Source organism: Phascolarctos cinereus, unplaced genomic scaffold, assembly GCF_003287225.1.
Source record: "Phascolarctos cinereus isolate Bilbo 61053 unplaced genomic scaffold, phaCin_HiC Scaffold_3;HRSCAF=262, whole genome shotgun sequence".
Lineage (NCBI taxonomy): Eukaryota > Metazoa > Chordata > Mammalia > Diprotodontia > Phascolarctidae > Phascolarctos > Phascolarctos cinereus.
Genome location: NW_027555736.1, coordinates 178,297,081 through 178,316,798, shown reverse-complemented (window position 1 = coordinate 178,316,798; position 19,718 = coordinate 178,297,081). Strand labels below are relative to the sequence as shown.

The following is a 19,718-nucleotide window of genomic DNA, read 5'->3' as shown; positions in this document are numbered from 1 at the left end:
ACTCCTTAACCCCTGACAATTTGGATTTTGTCCCTTTCATTTTAAGGCTGTTAATAACTTCCTAATTGACATATCCTGTGACTTCATTTTCCTCTTCTATGGCATTCATCACTGACTACTCCCTTCCTCTTGAAATGTTCTCCTCTGTACTTCTATGAAGCTATTCTTTCTTGATTTTTTTCTTCTTCATATCTTTCAGGCTATTTTCCCTCTGTCTTTCCTAGTTGTGTTTCCTTTTTATTCCTTGTAAATATGGGCATACGGTGAAATTTGATTATAAGGAAAGTTGAGCACCACAGAATCCATGCTTTTGAATTATGGTACTGGAGAAGACTTTTGAGAGTCCTTTGGACAGCAAGGAGATCAAATCAGTCAGTAACTTAAAGAAATTAATTCAGACCATTCAGTGGAAAGCCAAATACTGAAACTGAAGCTTAAATGCTTTGGGCACATGATGAGATGACAGGACTCATTGGAAAAGACTCTTGATGTTGAGAAAAATTGAATGCAAAAAGAAAAGGGAATGGTAGAGGATGAGATGATAGATGGTTTGTCATGGAAGCAATAAACATGAGCTTGGACAGGCTTTGGAAGATAGTGGAGGATAAAAGGGCCTGGTATACTGCAGGGTGTCCATGGGGTGACAAAGAGTTGGACACGACTGAATGCCTAAACAACAACAAAAAGTGAAATTGCATTATCTTCTGTCATGACTTTGATTATAAAAGACTTTCAGATTTATATTTCTAGCTATGAGTCTACCTAAATTTTAATCCTGTACCTGCAGTTACTTTTTGGACATGTGCAACTGGATCACTTTGTTTTCAAAACCAGTTTCATCATCTTTTTCCCAACACAAGCACCTTTCTAGAGTTCTTTGATTCTGCCAATCCTGCCATCATTCTACTAGTCATTCTTAGCTCTTCCTCTCTTCTCATGTTTTCTAATGTGCATCCAATCTATTCCATCTTATTTATCCCTGCTCTTGCCCAAGTCCAAGTTGTGTTATGAAATCCATGCTTCCGTTATTTTTCCTTCCATTAACTCATCTTACACACTAATGCCAGATTTATTTTCCCAATTAATTATTTCTCTTCCAGTGTTAGCTGAACTGGTTTTGTTTTTGCAAAAACCTTCTAATTATAGGTAATCAAAATTGTCTGTTTTAATCTTCCACCACTCTTTGAATTCCTTCTTTGGTCATGAACTATTCCCTGATCTACAAATCTCAAAGGGAAGTTCATTCTTTTTCCACTAATTTGTTTATCCTTTTATATCTGTCATATATCTACTTGTATCTTTTCTTGGTATATGGTATGACGTGGTGTTCTAAAGCTGATGTTTAAAAAAAAACCATTTTTTTTCAATTGCCCAAATTTTTTTTCTCTCCCTTTCCTCTGAAAATAAAATATAATAAATTCCTTGTAACATTTAAGTATGGTCAAGTGAAACAAGTTCTTACACTGAAAAATGCAAGTCATATTTTGCATATTAGTCCATCACTTCTCTGCCGTGAGGTGGGTAACATTCTTCATGATTCTCTGGGATTTTTTTTTTTTTTGACACCGAGCCTTCCTTTCTCACCCAGCTCGAAGTGCAGTGACCAGTCACGGGCCTGATCAGTCTTACTACTGGTCCACACAAAAGCTTTGACCTACTCCATTTCGGATCAGGCTCAGTTTACCCCTTCTTTGGTAGCTTTGTGGCCCCTGTGCTCCAAGGGCTATATTGCTACCAGAGTTAGTGTGAATACCCAATTGACTTTAGCCCAGTTGCAGCTTGGAACTCTCAAGCTCAAGTGATCCACCATCCTCAGCTTCCCTAGTAATAGGATTTGTAGGTGTTCCCCACCACGATTGACCTCGAATCATATTTGATTACAATTTCAGAATTGTTTGTCTTTTACAATATTGATGTTAAAGTATAAATTATTCTCCTGGTTCTGCTCACTTCATTCTATATCAATTCAAACAAATCTCCAGTTTCTTTGAAATGGTCTCTTCATTTCCTTTTTTTTTTTTTTTGGTTTGTTTGTTTGTTTTTGCTAGGCAATGGGGTTAAGTGACTTGTCCAGGGTTACACAGCTAGTAAGTGTCAAGTGTTTGGTCTGAGACCAGATTTGAACTTGGGTCGTCCTTCCTGACTCCAGGGCCAGTGTTCTATCCACTGGGCCACCTAGCTGCCCCCTCTTCATTTGTTATAGCACAGTAATATCCCTTTATATTCATGTATCATTATTTGTCTAGCCATTTCCCAATTAATGGACATCCCCTTAATTTCTAGTTCTTTAATGCCACAAAAAGAGATACTATAAATATTTTTGTACACGTAGTATCTTTCCATTTTTCTTTCATGTCTTTGGGGGTATGGACCTAGTAGTAGTAGCACTGGATCAAAGGGCGTGCACATTTTAGTAATCTTTTGGGCATAGTTCCAAAATTACTTTCCAGAATGGCTGAACTGATTTTAACATTTGTCATTCTTTTTTTTTTTTTGGTCAGTTTTGCCAATATGAAAAGTGTGAGACTGTACTTTAGGTGCCTTTAAGATGTCAGATGACTAATTTATTTGTATTCGATGAATAAATAACAAATATAGGAATTAAGATGATTTGGGGAAGTCCCTTCTCATCCTGTATCTATTACTTGGAAGTGAAAAATCTTTAGCAGCAATTGTAGGATCATAGATTAAGACCTAGAAGAGACCTTAGAGGTTATCCAGTCCAACTTCCTCATTTTGGAGATGAGGAAACTGAGACCCCAAAAAGGTTTATTGGCTTGCCCAAAGTCACGTAGTTAGCAGAACCGGAATTTGAACATAGTTCCTTTGACTTCAAATCCAGAGCTCTTTGTACCATAACATATTTTCTTTTATTTTTTTTAAATGATTCTGTAAGGTAGATAGTAGAGTTTTCTCACATTTTTAATTTAGTGCTTTGATGCACTGTACAAATTAGGAATTCAAAAGAATGGAGTAAAACTTAAGATATTCCTAGTTTCATAGAGAGAGTCAGTCAGGCATTACACATTTATTAAGTACCTACTGTGTACTAGACACAGAGTGCTAAGTTCTGCAAATACAAATAAACATAAAAGACAGCCCATGCTCTCAAGTGCTCACAGTCTAATAGAGATAACATGCAAACATGTGTGTACAAATGAGCTTTATAAAGATTAAATAGGAAATAAGAAAGAGAAGGCTCTAGAATTAAGAGGGATTGGGAAAGTCTTCCTATCAAATGTTGAGCTTTATCTGGCCCTCAGAGGAAGAAGCCAAGAGCTATAGATGACAAGGGAAAGAATTCTAGGCATGGGCAAAAGTGCCCCAAGCTATAATAGTAAAATGTAATAATAATAGTCATGTTTCAGTTTTTGAAAATTTTGTTTTTGAGTGTCTTTTAATATACCTGTATATCAAATGTTTGTGATTTTTAGGGCCCATAAAGAGCGAAGATTCCTTTCAGAGCTCATCCAGAGGTTCATATCTGTGCTGAAATCAGTTCCACTTTCTGGTAATTATTTTGTTTTATTCAGCTTGTTTCTGAAATTGTTGTCCATATGATTTTATCAAATTAGATGAGGTTTTGAAATTAGCTTTCAGATCTATTTTTTGGATAATTTATAATTTCAGGTGTCAGAAACATGCAAGTTGTGAATATCTTGAAGCGTTATTGCATATCTAAGTATAAAAAAAGAGCAAGAACTTTACCCAGCCTATTCATAATAGGCACTCTATGGGCAAGAGTAGAGCTATTTTTAAGAAATGACCTTGTGGCACACTATCCTTTGAGGTAGAGAAAGGAGTTTGGGAATGGATTCCTCTCTTCCCAAACCTCACTTCCTGAAGAAATAATAAACTAATGGTTCTGGAAGCATCATAAACCCTAGTCAGAGTGGCGCCTTACTGTAGTTAAATATTGAAACATCTCTTTTATCTTACCCATTATTTGTGGGATCTTTAAGTTCATGCATTTTACTGTAGTTAAATATTGAAACATCTCGGTTATCCTACCCATTATTTGTGGGATCTTTAAGTTTATGCATTTTAATAAATGAAGACAGCATCATTTTATCTGAAAGACCTTAAATTCCCTAAGCCACCAAGACAGATTGCAGCATGTGATGTTGGAGATAAGTGCTATGGAGTTTCCTCATGTAGATGAGTTAAGTGATTTGCCCAGGGTCACATTGGAAGTATTAGCAGTAAAATTTTTACCCAGCCTGTGGCCTTGTACTTTATTCCCTATACCAGGCTACCACTGGTTTTTTTTTTCTTTTTATGTCTCTCTCCCTCTGTCTCTACCTGGAATTTCGTTGGCTTAGGAAATTATCATTGAAGCAGTTCCCTTCTCAGTGCCAATCAACACCTGTTGATCTAGAGTCTCAGTGTTACCTGGAGCACTGAGAGATTGAACATAGGTGTCCTAACTCTTATTAACTACACCTCTCTGATGAGCTTTATTGGTCTTTAAATAAAACTACATGGGAAATATTGGTAGTTGGAGATTCTTGGCAAGGGGTTATAGATTTTTTTTGGTTATCTTTAGTGTTAAATCAGTAGTCAATATCTAGTAGTTTTATCATCCAAGTCTGACTTGAGATCAGTAGAAAAGAAACATACCATACATTTTTTTTATTGAATTTAAAGGAAAATAGTATTAATAGTGACATTTTCAACTCTAAAGAATAATTTTTTGGTGTTACTGTATTACAAATAACTGAATGTTCAGTCAGTCAGCAGTTATTTAATACCTAATATGTACTGTGCTAGATGATGGGAATAAAAATGCAATCTCTGTTTATGTTCTTTAAAACTCTTGGCCAAGCAGTCTGAGGTAAGAAAAAAGTTAGAAGTATTAAGGCTTTGTTTTCTGGAGCACATAATAGCAATGTGGAGTATGCTTAAGATTAGCTGTTCTCTTTCTAAGGATTTAAGTATGTGCACTACCTGGAAACTAAAATTTTACATCATAGTTAACTGAAAAAAAGCAATGACCTGTAGAAATTTTCAGCAGTCCAATACATACAGACAACCATTAGCAGCTGGAACTGTCTTCTCTTACCCTTCAGCTATAGCTCATTCTTCCAGTTGCTCTTGATGTAACTCATTTACTCTGGTGAGGAAAAACCAAAAAAGGAAAGAAATAATAATTAGAGTAAAAGAAATAATAATTAGGTTTTATTACTTATCTTTAAGGCCTGCTGCTTTAGATCCTTTAGATCTAAATGTTTTTTAAGTGCTATGTGTGTAAATAAATGTTAATTAGCAAGGTTGCACATGAATTTTATATATGCTATTTTCTCATATGAAATTTTCAGATCAGAGTTTGTGAAATAGTACAATAATAAGCTAACCTGCATTTTCAGATTGTGGCTCCTCAGGGGAAAAAAATCACTATTAGGGAATTTAAAATTATTTCCCCTTTAATGGACTAAACTTTTGACAGGATGACATTAGCTGGCAAAATAGTTCGTCTGAATTATTTTCTGGCATTTTGTACTTTTGCCCTTAAAGGGTATCAAAAAAATAACAATTATTTAAAACCAAGAAGACTGCTTAAACGAGTACTTTGGGGAAGAAGAATATGAAGAGTGTAAAACTGAATAAGAGTTTACAAAAATCATTTCTTTAATGAAGGAAATGTAAATAATGATTGTGTGGAATTGTTTTTATATTTTTCATTTCCTCCTCAAGTCTCCAGGCCCTCTCCAAATCTAGTTTCTAAGCACAGTTGATTTCTTTGGAATATGGTGCTAGTAGATGAGGGGAAAAAAGAGGATTCAAGAAATTAAAAAGCAGGTTACGTTATAGATTACATATATCAGTGAAAATACATGTAAGAGTAAGAAATAGATCTCTTTTGTGTAAAGTTTGGGGTGAGATCCATAGCTTGACTCTTAATCACAATTGGAACAACCTTCTAAACACCCCCCATCCCCTATCTGAAAGGTTATCCAAACATTGAGATCTCAAAGGCTGTAAATTTCATGGTAGGATATGAATGGTGGCAGAATAAAATAAAAGTAGTGGGTCTTTTTTCTTCTAGAAACCCTCACTATGGACAAAGTGCATTACTGTGAACGATTTATTGAGCTGATGGTTGATCTAGAGGTAAGTCTAAGATGATCTCTCTAAGAATGAGGCAGAAGACTAATTGGACCTCTGTTTCTATTTAATTACTTCAGCTTCACTCTGAGCTGTCTGTCATCAGTGTCTCCAGAATGGAAAAAAAATACCCCAAACAAACAAATTATCAATATTGGTGTAAAAAGTACTGTCTTCGAGGTCAGGTGGTATCTATACTTGTATCTATGCCTATGCCTGTACTTATAGATACATATCTATATCAAGTCTATATCTGTTTCTATATATAGATGGCTATAGATAATAGCTCATTCACACATGGCTACTTTTTACAGGAAAGTACATGATAAATATAGTGATTAAAATGGTTGCTGCTAAGGAATTTATTTTCTGCCAGAGTTGTCTAACAAAACATAAGAGGAATAAGTATTTCAAAAATTCTTCATGTAGTCATTAATAATGGCTTATGAAATCAATTTGTTTCTCATGTGATAGGATACATTGTTATGAACCATGCTTACTGATAACTAGAATTCTACTTTTGTTGTTGTTGTTGTTTAGCAATTTTTTCAATCCAGTCATGTCTGACTCTTCATGACCCCTTTGGGGTTTTCGTGGCAGAGGTGCTGGGGTAGTTTGCCATTTCCTTCTACAGCTCATTTTACAGATGAGGAAACTGAGGCAAACAGGGCTAAGTGACCAGCCCAGGGTCACACAGCTAGTAAGTGTCTAAGGCTGGGTTTGAACTCAGGAAGATCAGTATTCCTGACTCCAAGCCTGGTTCTCTGTCCACTGTGCAATCGAGCTGCCCCAGAATTCTGCTTTAGCTGTGGAAAATGTGCAAACTTGGTTTCTGTGATATTTATTTATTCTAGGCCTTGCTCCCCACACGGCGCTGGTTTAACACAGTGTTAGATGACTCCCATCTTGTGGTTCATTGTTACCTGTCCAATCTTGTTCGTAGAGAAGGTGATGGTCATCTTTTTTCCCAGGTGAGCTATGATGTATTTGAACATGTATATACATATGTTGTTATTATTATTGAGGATTTCTTTACTTTTAAATGTTTGAATTTTAGTTCATTTTGATGTCGTGTACAAAGTCCTCCACACAAGGTTTATCTAGTGCTTCACTGGGATGTGGAAGGGAATTGTGGGTTCTAGGAGGCTGTACCAGTGAAGTACAAGCCTTGGCAAGTGGTAGATATTGGAAGTCTTTGAGTGCCATCTTGGTAACACTGACTTCTTTCCAAAAACTAGACTAGCCCAATATGGAGAGGTCTGTCACCATCAGGTTGTAGCTTCATTTTGAGCTATGTGCTCCTCTTTTGCAATTATAGTGGCAGGAAAATGGACAGAAGGTGCTAAGAATCACAATTTCTAGAATGTCTGTAAACTTGAATTAAACTGTTCTTTAAGCAGTAGATCTTTATCCATTGACCAGTGTGAATTGACAAACCAATGGAAGAACTGAATCATTTCAATATTTACATTCTCTCTTTGAGTGGAATCAAAAGATTAGGAAGTTACAGGTAAATGAGTCTTCCTTGGAGAGCAAATGCAGAAGTCAGTTTTATCATATGCTCTGAAGCCACAAGATACATAAAATATTTTTTTAAAAAAACCCATGAAACATCAGCATAAGCAAAAAAACCCCACAAACTGCTACAAAAACAATTGTAGTTTATGCACTGGCATTTGTTATAGAGAGTGAAGATGTGGAGAAATTCTCTGAACTCCTCCAATAATCCAGATGTAACTATGTGTGTGTGTGTGTGTGTGTGTGTGTGTGTGTGTGTGTGTGTGTGTGTGTGTGTGTGTGTGTATATGTATGTATGTATGTATATATGTATGTATACTTTAATGTATATGTATACTTTATATGCTAAGCTTCAGCGCAAAGGTGTATATAGATCAGGATAGTCGGAGATGTATTGGATGATATGCATTTGTATCAAAAAAGAAAAGAGGCTAAAAGCTATGGACTACATAATCCTCATCCATGTATATCATAAATACTTCCAGAAGGGAGTAAGATTGCAATGGATATTGGGTTTATAGAGTAACATCATAAAAATGATGAAACTGAAAGAAAGGGCCTGGTTACATATCAATAATTTCTGAATCAGATCCTTAACTTATTAAAGCAGACATCAAAGTCAACACTAAATTAGGAGCAAGAATAAAAATGAGAAGATAATAGTGGGTAAACAAAATAACTTTTATTTGACCTAATTAACTTAGAAATGCCCAAAACTGGGAAATGGATAAAGAAACAGTCACCATTACTGCTAACACAACTGTCTTTATTAAACCGTTTCCAGCTGAGATTTAACCAGTATAAATCAATAAATAAAAAACCTCCTACAAAGACTACCTCAGGTAGTGTACACACACTTAACATATCAGGGAGGTCATAGCAGTCATTGGCAAAACAGGTTTAGAGTATAAACTAATTTGCAAAACTTGGAGAAGGATAGTTTAAACTATGACCAGATTATTGTCTCACAAAACAGTGAGAAGCGATAGAGGGGAAAATGAAATTCCAGGAAGCTTGTTTGACACCTTAATAAAAAAATAGCTCAAGTTTATATAATGGCTTAAGTTTGCTGAGCACTTTACATGCATATTCTCATTTGATCCTCACATTGCTATATCTTCATTTTAAAGGTGAGGAAACAGGTTGAGTGAGGTTGAGTATTTTTCTAGAATCACATAACTGGTAAACATTTGAGGCAAGATTTGAACTCAGATATTCTTGACTGCAAGTCCAATACCTTGTCTGCTACTCTGTGACTCAGATCTTTCTAAGAATATTTAGGTATAAACCTTAGAGAAAGAAAAATTGGAAAAGAGCTATACATTTCTTTAATTGGTTATTTTCTTCATCAAGGGTGGGATTGTGTATCAAGATGCCTAAAAGATGAGAAAAATCTGAATACTTGGGGAAAACAAATTATTGCCAAAAAAGGTAGTAAACAAAAAAAAGTTAAAAAAAAAAAGACATCAGTAATTGCCTGTCTATATGTCTCCTTTGTTATCTGCAAGGAGTTTTTATGAGAATGTTCAGCACATGTTTCAAGGGCATCTTCAGTGAAAAATATGAGAATGGAAGAGATAGGCTTTCTCAAAATATACTCTCTAGCAGATCATATTTTTCACATCACATTTGACTCAGTGGTGCAGAGAATACAAAATCTCATTATGCTTATTGTTTATTAAAATTATTAAAAAAGTCCCTTCAAAGATTTGATAATGGTAATGTTCTGTTCCTTTACAGAAGGCTGTGTCTTCTACCTAGAATTCTCTATCCACTTACCTTTGCCTTGTGGAATCCCTAGCTCCCTTTAGGGCTTATTTCAAGTGTCACCTCCTACCAGAGGCTTTTCCTGAATCATCTCTCCAATGGGATGAATGCTTTACTCATCTCTTTGAAGACTAGGATTGTTTTGTTTTTGTCTTTGTACCCCTAGCTTCTAGCACTGTGCGACACGTAGAAGGTGCTTATAAATGCTTGTTGAATCAAATCAGAATTATGGGTCATCCAAAGAGCAATGCAGAGATAGATATATCTATCTATCTATCTATCTATATATATCTATATATAGATATATATAGATATATATAGATAGATAGATATAGATATAGATAGATATCTATATCTATCTATCTATATATATCTATATCTATATATATATACGAAAAGCAAATTATAAAATTTCATACAGAAGTCATATGTCCAGAAACAGGGGATAGGCTAGTCGTGTACTGAGAGCAAGGAATAAAGATGAGTAGCTAGCATGCTGCCTTGTTACCCTTGTAATATAAAGAGACTTAACAGGAAAGATACCAGCATACAAAGTAGTCCCCTAGCAGAGGATTATGGGAGGACATAGATAACAGTTAGACAAAGTGATAAAATGTACTGCACCATTGGAGGGAGGGCACAAATCAGTGAGATCATAGATCCATTGAAGTATTGAAATATTTGTCTTATTGATATACTTCTGAGTTTTATTTTAAATTAAAAATCTCCTTTGCCATACGGAATCGATTCCCTCCTTGCAAATTGGCTCTTACAACAGTAATAACAGTAGCTAACGTTTACATTGTGCTTACTAAGTGCCAGATACTGTGCTAAGTGCTTTATAATGATTATCTTATTTGCTTCTCACAAAAACCCTGAGAAGTAGGTGCTGTTATTATTCTTTTACAGGTGAGGAAACTGAGGCAAACCAGAGATTAAATGACCTACCTAGGGTGATGCTGTCAAATGTCTGTGAGGTCAGATTTGAGCTCAAGTCTTCCTAACTCCAAGCCTAGCACCATCCAATATGCCACCTCTCTTCCCCTCTAGAATGAATATCTGCAAATTGTGTGGGGTTTTCCTGTTAATTTGCATTCTAATTTTGGATCTTTGTTCCCATCCCTCATTTAATTACAGTGCAACAGGAGAATAGCAGAAGACAGCAAATAATAATTTCAAATGATCTCTGCCATAGCCTTCTGTTCCCACTGTTTTGGTGATGAAGTTACCTGGGAACATTGATATACATCCCCAGGACAGAAGGAAAAGTGTTAAAATTTACCACCTGATGTTCCTGTGGTTTTTTAATACAAGAATAGAAGGTTATATCAACATAAATCCTTCCCATCTTATGGTATTGATATGGGAACAAATGTGCAATAATGTGAATCTTCTGGAAACATAAATCTAATTCATTCTCAACTTTTCTGATTTTGAAAAGACATTTTTCCCTAGTTTAAATTGCCATATGTTAATCTGCTACAGACTTATGACCTTCATACTATACAGTTAAATAACAGCTCCATCTTGGACCTACTGTGTGTCATCCATCATTCCCTAGTACAACTCTTGTGTTGTCTCCATCGGTGAAACTGGAGAGGAATGTCCCATTGATCCACAGCAGTTAGTCAGGCTTCACTGTGTATAGTCAATGGCCTGAGGTGAGGAATGAACCACATTGAATCTAAGATAATGTCCATCCCCTGCTAGGCCACTGATAATGTAGCACTTTGAGCTTCACCAAGTAGGAGCCAAATGGGAGAGACATTTTATTTGGACATCTCATAACCATAAGTCAGCAAGTCTTTTTTGTAGTTCTGGTCAGAGTAAATGGACTCAGTTCTGGTCAGAGTAAACACCTTTAGTGTTATATTTTTATAAACTTTATTTCATTGAAATTTAGAACTGTTTGGTTTCAAGAATTTTAATGTCTTAATTTTATTCTAGTTAGAATTCTTATATGGAGAATTGAACATGCAGATTAAATGAACCATTGACAATGCTTTAATTTACTTGTTTGTAAAACTGGTCACAAGCTACTTTTCAATCTGGAACATGTTTTAGGTTTATTTTCGGGTTTTGATTTTAGTAGATTTCTTCTTCAAAATATAGGTACTCCCTGAGGCTATATGTGGACTTTGTGTTGGGGAATGCTGTTCACAGAAGGCACAATGTTGGTTTTTGCTTTTGCCATATGTTCTGATCACGCAGTTCATTAATTCAAATGTATCATTTCAGCTTTTAGATGTGCTTAAATTCTACACTGGCTTTGAAATTAATGACCAAACTGGGAATGCCTTGACAGAAAATGAGATGACAACAATTCACTATGATAGAATTACTTCTTTACAGGTAATTTTAAGATATTATTTCAACACATTTAGCTCAATGTGCATATGCCACAGATAGGTAATCTTGGGTCATACCACACCACACCATGCTACGCCACGCCTCACCCCCCCCACCTCATGCCATGCCACGCCATGCCACATACCATGTCATACCCCATACCATGCCAATTTGAGTAGGTTTCTTGCTTGCGATATTAATGGGAAAAAATTACCTTGCTAATACTTTAAGGGCTGCTTGAACCTTTGATATTTCTAATTTTGATGTTTAAAGAAAAAAGTAGCAATGTTCTTTCACAGGAAGCTTCACTACTCCCTCTTCTTTGTGAATCTTAGGAAACAATTTTTTAAAAGATAAAATTTGTATATTATATTTGTAATAAGAAAATTTATATATGACACATCATCTTATCATTCATAAACAACTGGATTGGACTGTGGTTATTTAAGGATATTGGTCCTGTCTGTGGTTTAATTTTCTTACTATGCATTTCTTTTTACTTAACAATTGTGAAAATGGTAAACTTTTGAGAAAAATATGTTATCAATATATGAAAATTATTGGGATTTCTGTTGGTGTTTTTCTAGAGAGCTGCTTTTGCACATTTCCCTGAATTGTATGAGTTTGCCCTTTCAAATGTGGCAGCAGTGGATACTCGTGAATCTTTATTAAAATTTTTTGGACCTCTTAGGTAAGTCAAAGAAAGAAAATAGTATTATGTAATATAGTTATTATGGTTTATGAACTTTTATTTTATTGTTCTTTGTTTCTTGTTTTCATTGATTTTGCAAACATTTAAGCTCCTAGGATGTGCAAAGCCATTTTTATGATTATACTTCATCACTTTAATAAGTTCTTGGTTTTTTATTTGGAATCGGTCTTTTTCTTTTGCTGTTAGTTACTTCTCTTGTCCCAAAATTGAGCACTCTTGTATTTTAATTTCATTTAGGTTAGACCATACATTTTTCCTGTTTTGTGGAGATTTTTTTATTATCCTTTTTTCTGCCTTATAAATGTAAGGCAGAAATTTCCAGGCCTTGTGCTGTCTGCAGCATAGGGGTCATGGACAGTAAGCTGGACCTTCTGTCATTTGTGTTTCTGTGAAAACAGTGCTGTGCACACTCTAGGCATGCAACAGATATTCACGATATTCACTGAGGTTGATAGAGATATAATATGCTGAATTTTAAATACTTGGGACAGATGATGATATAATATCCTCAGGCAGTTATTAACTACTTGTAAAAATATTCCTGCTTTTAGTTATTAAAATGGAGAAAATTTATTTTTGGTCATTGGCCATTTAAAATGAAGGGAGCAGGAATTTTGTGTTTTTAATATTCATATGTGAGTTAGACATAGGTATTTAAGGTAGTAAGACATTTGCTTACTGAATACGTGATTATTTAGAAGTAAACATTAATAAGAATATCTTTCTTTTTCAAATTCAATATTTATTGACAGGAAAAGCACCAGTATTCACTAAAGTTACTTTTTAAACATATCTGATGCTGTTCAGTTTGCAAATACATTTGTATTTGCTCCTCACAACCCTCCCCAGGGAGAGTGGGCTTAGGATAATAGATTTACTGATGAGGAAACTGAGTTCAAGGCAGGCTAAGGGTCTTGCACGAGATGACAGAAGTAGTGAGTAGTAAAGGAGAGATTCGGACTCAGGCATCCTGACTGTATTAGAGCCAATGTTCCTTCCTTCTACTACCTTCCTTGCCTGCCTCAAGATATAAGGAAATAGGTATTGGTGAGTGTTGCTCAGTTTCTAAATAGTGCTTTTCTCTCAAAATGTCTTTTGTACTTCTGTATGTCCTCTTCAGGATTAAGACTACTATAATTTTATCTCCTCTGCAGATGACAGCCCATTCATCATCTGTGCCTTTCTATTCTTTGTGACTTATTCATGCATATCCACAAACATACCATGGAGGATTTACCCTTCAAATACTCAGGCTTTTCCTTTACTCTCCCTTGTTCTCACTACATGACCAACCCATCACCTTTTCTGCACATCTGTGACTTGGTGGTGTCTTTTATGCTACGTCTAACACATGAGACCTTGTTTATGTTTGTTGGCTCTAGGATACATTTTTGTTATGGCCTCTGTACCATGTCCCATAGAGATCCAAGTTCATAAAGTAACATTGAGATGCCACAGATATTTACAACTTTATTAACTCCAGAGTAGCTCTTGCAAAATGCTCTGGGGAATTAGCCCATAATTCTCTTATAGCCTGATTTCTCCTCCTTTCCTGTTGAAAACTCCCCCTACTGGTAGAACTTGATATCATTGTACCTTATTTCTACTCAGATGTCACTTGGTCATTGGTCTTGTATGACCTGCCTCTGTTGTTCTTTGCTTTCTTTACATAGTTATTGTTATGTACCCTCATAGTCCCCGTCTACCTTGCTGAGCAGATAGATGCCCTTTATCATCAGCTTCATATCTAGATATTGCTATCTTTGTTCATGATTTAGACCTGAATCCCTTAAAAGGGATCTTGTTACCATGATCCAGGCTTCCGTGTAGAATGGTCTTTGAGGCAAAGCCCACCCTTAACACTTCCCAGCAATATGCCACAACTTGTTTATACTTACTATTCAACTTGCCCATACTCCTTTGGGCTACCTGCAATTTTCATTCTACAGAAAACATGCCATTCCATGATTTACAGGCCTGTAACATCACCAGGGAGGTATTAGGGTCTTGCAGCAAGGAGCCATGTGATATCATTGAAAGCTTTTTGTATTTTTCAATCCAAACTTTCCTTTACTCGAATTCAGTTCTGCTAACAGACCATTGTCTGCGTTCAGTGACTGTCTAATTAATGGGTTAAGTGAAGGGGCTACCCATTTAGCAACATGTCATGATCTGGGCAATATGCATTCTTCACATTTTAAGCGCAATACATAATTTTCATCAGTTTTTATGCTAATGTAATTTTTACTGTGTTGCAGTTCAAGCACGCTCCACCAGGTGGCATCATATCTCTGCTTATTGCCAGCCTTGCCTGAAAAAGAAGATACAACCTTTGACAAGGAATTTCTTCTGGAACTGCTGGTAGATTACATTTTTAAAAAATGTCTCAGTTTCTTTTTTCCTTTATCTTTTATTCCCTCTTGCAGATGTTGAGTTAATGAAATTATCAGCAGTAATTAGATCAGCTAAATATTAGGCCGGTAATTTATAACCTTTTTGAAAGTCCAGCATTGATAATTTGGTACAGTGCTTTTCCCTTAGGAACTGCTCAATAAATAAGTTTTTCATTCATTCGTTATCTACCCTATCACCTCTTTAAACTTCTACATGGAATGTGCAAACAGAGCTTATGAACATTTAAAAATGAAGTGATTATTACCAGTGTGCCTCATTTTTACTAAGTATAAATTATGCCTAATTAAACTTCCTTTTTTTTTTTCATAGAGTTAATAGACTTGTGGGTTAGGTTAATGCTGTAGAAATAGTGTGTGGATTTCATCAATATATTTGACAAAGTCTTAATTGATGTTCTTGTGGACAAGATGGAGGTTAAGGATAGGCAGGTTAATGACACAGCTGAGTGAGTTTATAGCTGTACCTGAAGTGTTTTGAATAATGGATTATTGTTAACCCTGAAGGAAGTTTTTAGTGACATGTTACAGTACTCTAGCCCTATGCTTTTAAAAAAATTGTTTATGGCTTAAAAGAAGTCACAACATCCTGGTTTTTTGCTCTCTCCTGCTTGCTGGGTATCTTCATCAAGATATTTCCACTAACTTCAAGCTCAGTCTATATAAATTGAACCTTTCCTTAAATTCAGTCTTTCTTCCTAACTTTCCTGTTTCTGTTAGTGGTATTACCATTCTTTATGTGACCACAACAAATGAGGTCTTTATAAGTCTTTTGTCATTATAAGTCTAGAATGAGTCCACATTGTGAAATGACTGTCTAAAAATTTAATAAATTTTTAAACTGAATTCTTCGCTATTTCAAAAGGTTTGTGACTTCATTGGTAAGGGGGCTACCAATAGTAGTCTACCATAGGAAAAGTTGTTCATAGATACTTTGGCCAGAACAGTCTCTTGCCAGGTGCCAAATTTTTTGGCAGTGACTCTTTCCATATTTAAATAGACAGACATAGTCTGTCTACAATCCCATATTCTAAGCTTTTCCATCTTAGTAGGACATAGGACCGGGAAGAACTTAGATCTTTGTTGGCACATTAATAGCCCAGGCTCACCTCCATCCCCTAAGGAGGCATTGGGGCAGAGAACTTCAGTGGAGGTAGACTCTGTCATATATGTATGTTGAACAGAATCAGTGTGGTTCTGGATACCATATTCAAAGAGTCCAGGGGGAGGTGATTAGGGTATTGAGGTTTCTCAAAACCTTGTCATGAGGAATATTCGAAGGAACTGGAGTTATTTAATCTGTAGAAGAGAATGATGGGAGAAGGAAGGAGAAAGAGAAGGGGAGTGACTTGATAGCTGTCTTAAAATATTTGAAAGACTTTTTGTTGTATGGAAGAGGGATTAGACTTTTTGTTTAGTTCCAGAGGGGTAGAACTAGGACCAATGAATTTATACTCAAGGACAAAGAAAATATCAGGTCAGTAAAAGCATAAGCATCTCAACATTTAGAGCTGTCCAGAAGTGAAATTGGGTGCTTTGTGAGGTAGTAAATTCTTTATAATTTGGAGTATTCAGTCAGAGGCTAGATGACTCTCTATCAGGAATGTAGATTAGAGTCAGTCCTTCATGGAGTAAGAGATTGGACCAGATGATGACTAAAGTTCTTTCCAGCCTAAGATTTTATGGAAAAATTCAGTTCCAAGGTAGCAAGTTTAATGTAGTTCTTAACAATTCTTTTTTCAAGGGAAAACTAGTATGTTGAGTTTTTTAAGAAGACAAAGCTAATTTTTAAGTTAGTCCCAAAGAACTGTCTAAGATCTCAGTGACAAATGTTTAAGCTTTTGTGGCAGGTGTTTAAGCTACTCTGGGTAGAGTTCCCTGAGGGGTTTTTAAATCCCTAGCATAATTTTTTTTGTTAAGTAAAGTATATTAAACACATGGAAAATGTTTTGCTATTGATATATTGTCTCAGATGGGGTAATATGATCTTGGGGAGCAAACCTGCTTTATTCTCTTCCTGTTTCCAAATCATTCTTTTGACTATAACTGCTTTCTAAAAATTCCTTCGGCTATTTTCTGATATTTTAAAGTCTGCCATATTAAGTCAGGTTGTACCAACTGTTGCTGTCAGTAGTAGATTCCATTCCATAAGAGAAAATAGAATTATTGTGGCTAGAGTATTTTTAGTAAAGCCATTTAATGATTAATAGATTTCAATATAGATAATTTCAGTAATAGATAACTAGATTTCAAATAAAGGATCCTTGATTTGAAAAACTTATTTTAGTCTTTGGTATGGATTTTTAAATGCTAATTTTTTCCCTGCTTAATGAGTGTCTTACTCATTAAGAAGAAAAAAATCTTGATAATCTTAAAATTAATCTCAAATGCTGAAAAGCTACTTACTGATGAAACAAATTTACTTCCAAAATCCATCCTCACTTTTTGATTAAGGGAATTATATGAATTTTGAAAAGTGAAAAAAAAAAGTATTGTATATTCCATGGTTCCAAAATGGCTTACAGACATGAAAGCCTTTCTTCTTTGCTTCCTAATGGATTGATTTTATTGACAAATATATTCGCTTTCTCTTTTTTTAAATAGGTATCCCGTCATGAGCGTCGAATTTCTCAAATTCAGCAGCTTAACCAGATGCCTTTGTATCCAACTGAGAAAATAATTTGGGATGAAAATATTGTCCCAACTGAGTATTATTCTGGGGAAGGTATGTGCAAAGAAAAAGTGAAGGGATTTGGTTTAAAAATGGAACTTGGGAATAAATAGTTATATTTTATTAGTCAAGAAAATTATTCTGCTTCTCAAGTTTATCTTTGATACCTAGAAAGTACTTTATCCGGTGAGACTAGGACATTAATTAAATTTAACTTGCCTTTTAACAATGCTACTCAAACTTATATATTGAAGTGAATTTAATTCTTCATAATAATTACCTTAGCGTGGACTCCGGAGTCAGAGGATATGGTTGTAAGTACCCCCTCTGTTGCTTCCCACCTGTGTGGCCTTGGGCACATCACTTAACCAACTTGGGTTTCAGTTTCTTAAACCACAAAGTGATATGGTTAGATAGGATGGCTTCTGAGTCTAGCTCTAGACATCTGATCCTGAGAAGACTTAATCTGTTTTATTTATTTTTTCATTGTCCAAGATAGTTTGTGGAACTCTGATTTATAAGCCATGCAAGAGAATACACTGTTTTATAGATAAGCCTTGTTTTTAATCCAAGCTGATATTAGCCAGTTTGATCAGCCATCTCATTCATCAGACTTAGCTTATATCATTTAGGGTATTTCAAAAATTAAGTTCACTATCAAAGAATGAAGATTTGCCACTTCTGAGGATGTGGTACAATTAAAAGAACACTGGACTTAAGAGTCACAAAACTTGGGTTAAAATCTCTGTTTTCCTACTTATTTGTGTAACCTTAGTTTCCTTATCTGTAAAATGGGAATAATAATAGCACCTACCTCCCAAGGTTGTGGGGATTAAAGAAGGTAATATTTGTAAAGTGCTTAGTACTGTGTCTGGCACAAGGGCTATATAAATATCAGCTGTCATTATCATCATCATTATTATCATGCAAATCATTTTGTTTTTCTGGGCCTTGTTTCTGTAAAGTTAATGGTAAGGACTAAATAACTTCTTTTTAAAAATTAATTGATTAATTTTATTTTGATTTATCAACAATCATTTCCACAGGCTTTTGAGTTTTAAATTTTTCTCCCTCTCCTTCCCTGCCTCCCTCCTCAAGAGGGCATGCAATCTGATATAGGCTATACATATACATTCCTATTAGACATATTTTCACATTAGTCATGTTGTAAGGAAGAATTAGAACCAGTGGATGGAACCACAAGAAAGAGGAAACAAAACACAACAAGAAAATAAAAGAGCAAATAATATACTTCGATCTGCGTTCAAACTCCGTAGTTCTTTCTTTGGATGTGGGGATAGCATTTTCCATCTTGAGACTTTTGGAAATGTCTTAGATCCTTGCATTGATGAGAAGATCTAAGTCTATCAAAATTAGTCATTGCACAATGTAGTTATTACTGTGTGCAGTGTTCTCCTGGTTCTGCTCACTTCACTCAGCATCAGTACTAAATAACTTCTAAGGCCTCTTTTTCTCTATGTAGCATTTGAGTCATGTGTGATGTAGCCTCTGAAGGCATATCCAAAAGAGGCATTTAAACAGTGTTTTAAACAGTGGTAGCAGAACAAGTATGTAGCTCTGAAGATGATTTCTTTGAAGAGGGAACCCCTCATTTGGATTTGCAAGTTCTGGAATGTTTATTTTCGTTAAAGTCATTAGTTTTTGTCCTTAACTCTGATATAGTTGAAAATACATTTCTACCAACACTCTTCATCTTGTCCATTTTGAACAGTCTTTTTCTTTCATCATCCTCTTGTTGCTAACAAAAGTCAATTAAATGAAAACTTTAAATATTTTATTATACTTGGCTCCCATTGCAAGCTTCAGCTTGTTTTGAGCCTTAGAATTACTCATAGTATTCTTACAGATCTGTGCTACTTTCAGAAAAGGTGTGAAGTGGCTGTTGTAACATTAATTGGGGAGCATCTAAGAGTTGGGAATATGTCTTATTTCTGGAGAATTTGTGTTCATGCTGCTTCTTTTCCAAGTCAGCTAGCTAGATGAGAACTAGAATCCATTTAGCATTCAGTGTTCTAAAGACTTTCTGCCCTAACTCAGGTGAGGGTTAATAGTTTATGGGGAACTTTAAAGTTACAGTACTGTTCAGAAGGAAGGAATTGTGTCAGTGTAGAGCTATATGATGAGTCTACTGCAGTAAATCAACTCATCTAATTTTCTACTGGCC

General features: G+C 35.3%; 1 protein-coding gene across 1 annotated transcript in view; it reads left to right on the top strand.

Annotated features, from left to right (window-relative positions):
- AQR (aquarius intron-binding spliceosomal factor) overlaps positions 1–19,718 on the top strand; it is a 106,529-nt gene that overhangs the window by 26,560 nt on the left and 60,251 nt on the right. The window contains exons 9-15 of the mRNA XM_020994828.2: positions 3,435–3,511; positions 6,047–6,111; positions 6,960–7,076; positions 11,629–11,742; positions 12,327–12,430; positions 14,710–14,812; positions 17,467–17,587. Coding sequence (XP_020850487.1) covers positions 3,435–3,511; positions 6,047–6,111; positions 6,960–7,076; positions 11,629–11,742; positions 12,327–12,430; positions 14,710–14,812; positions 17,467–17,587 — 701 coding nt within the window. The remainder of the gene's footprint in view (positions 1–3,434; positions 3,512–6,046; positions 6,112–6,959; positions 7,077–11,628; positions 11,743–12,326; positions 12,431–14,709; positions 14,813–17,466; positions 17,588–19,718) is intronic.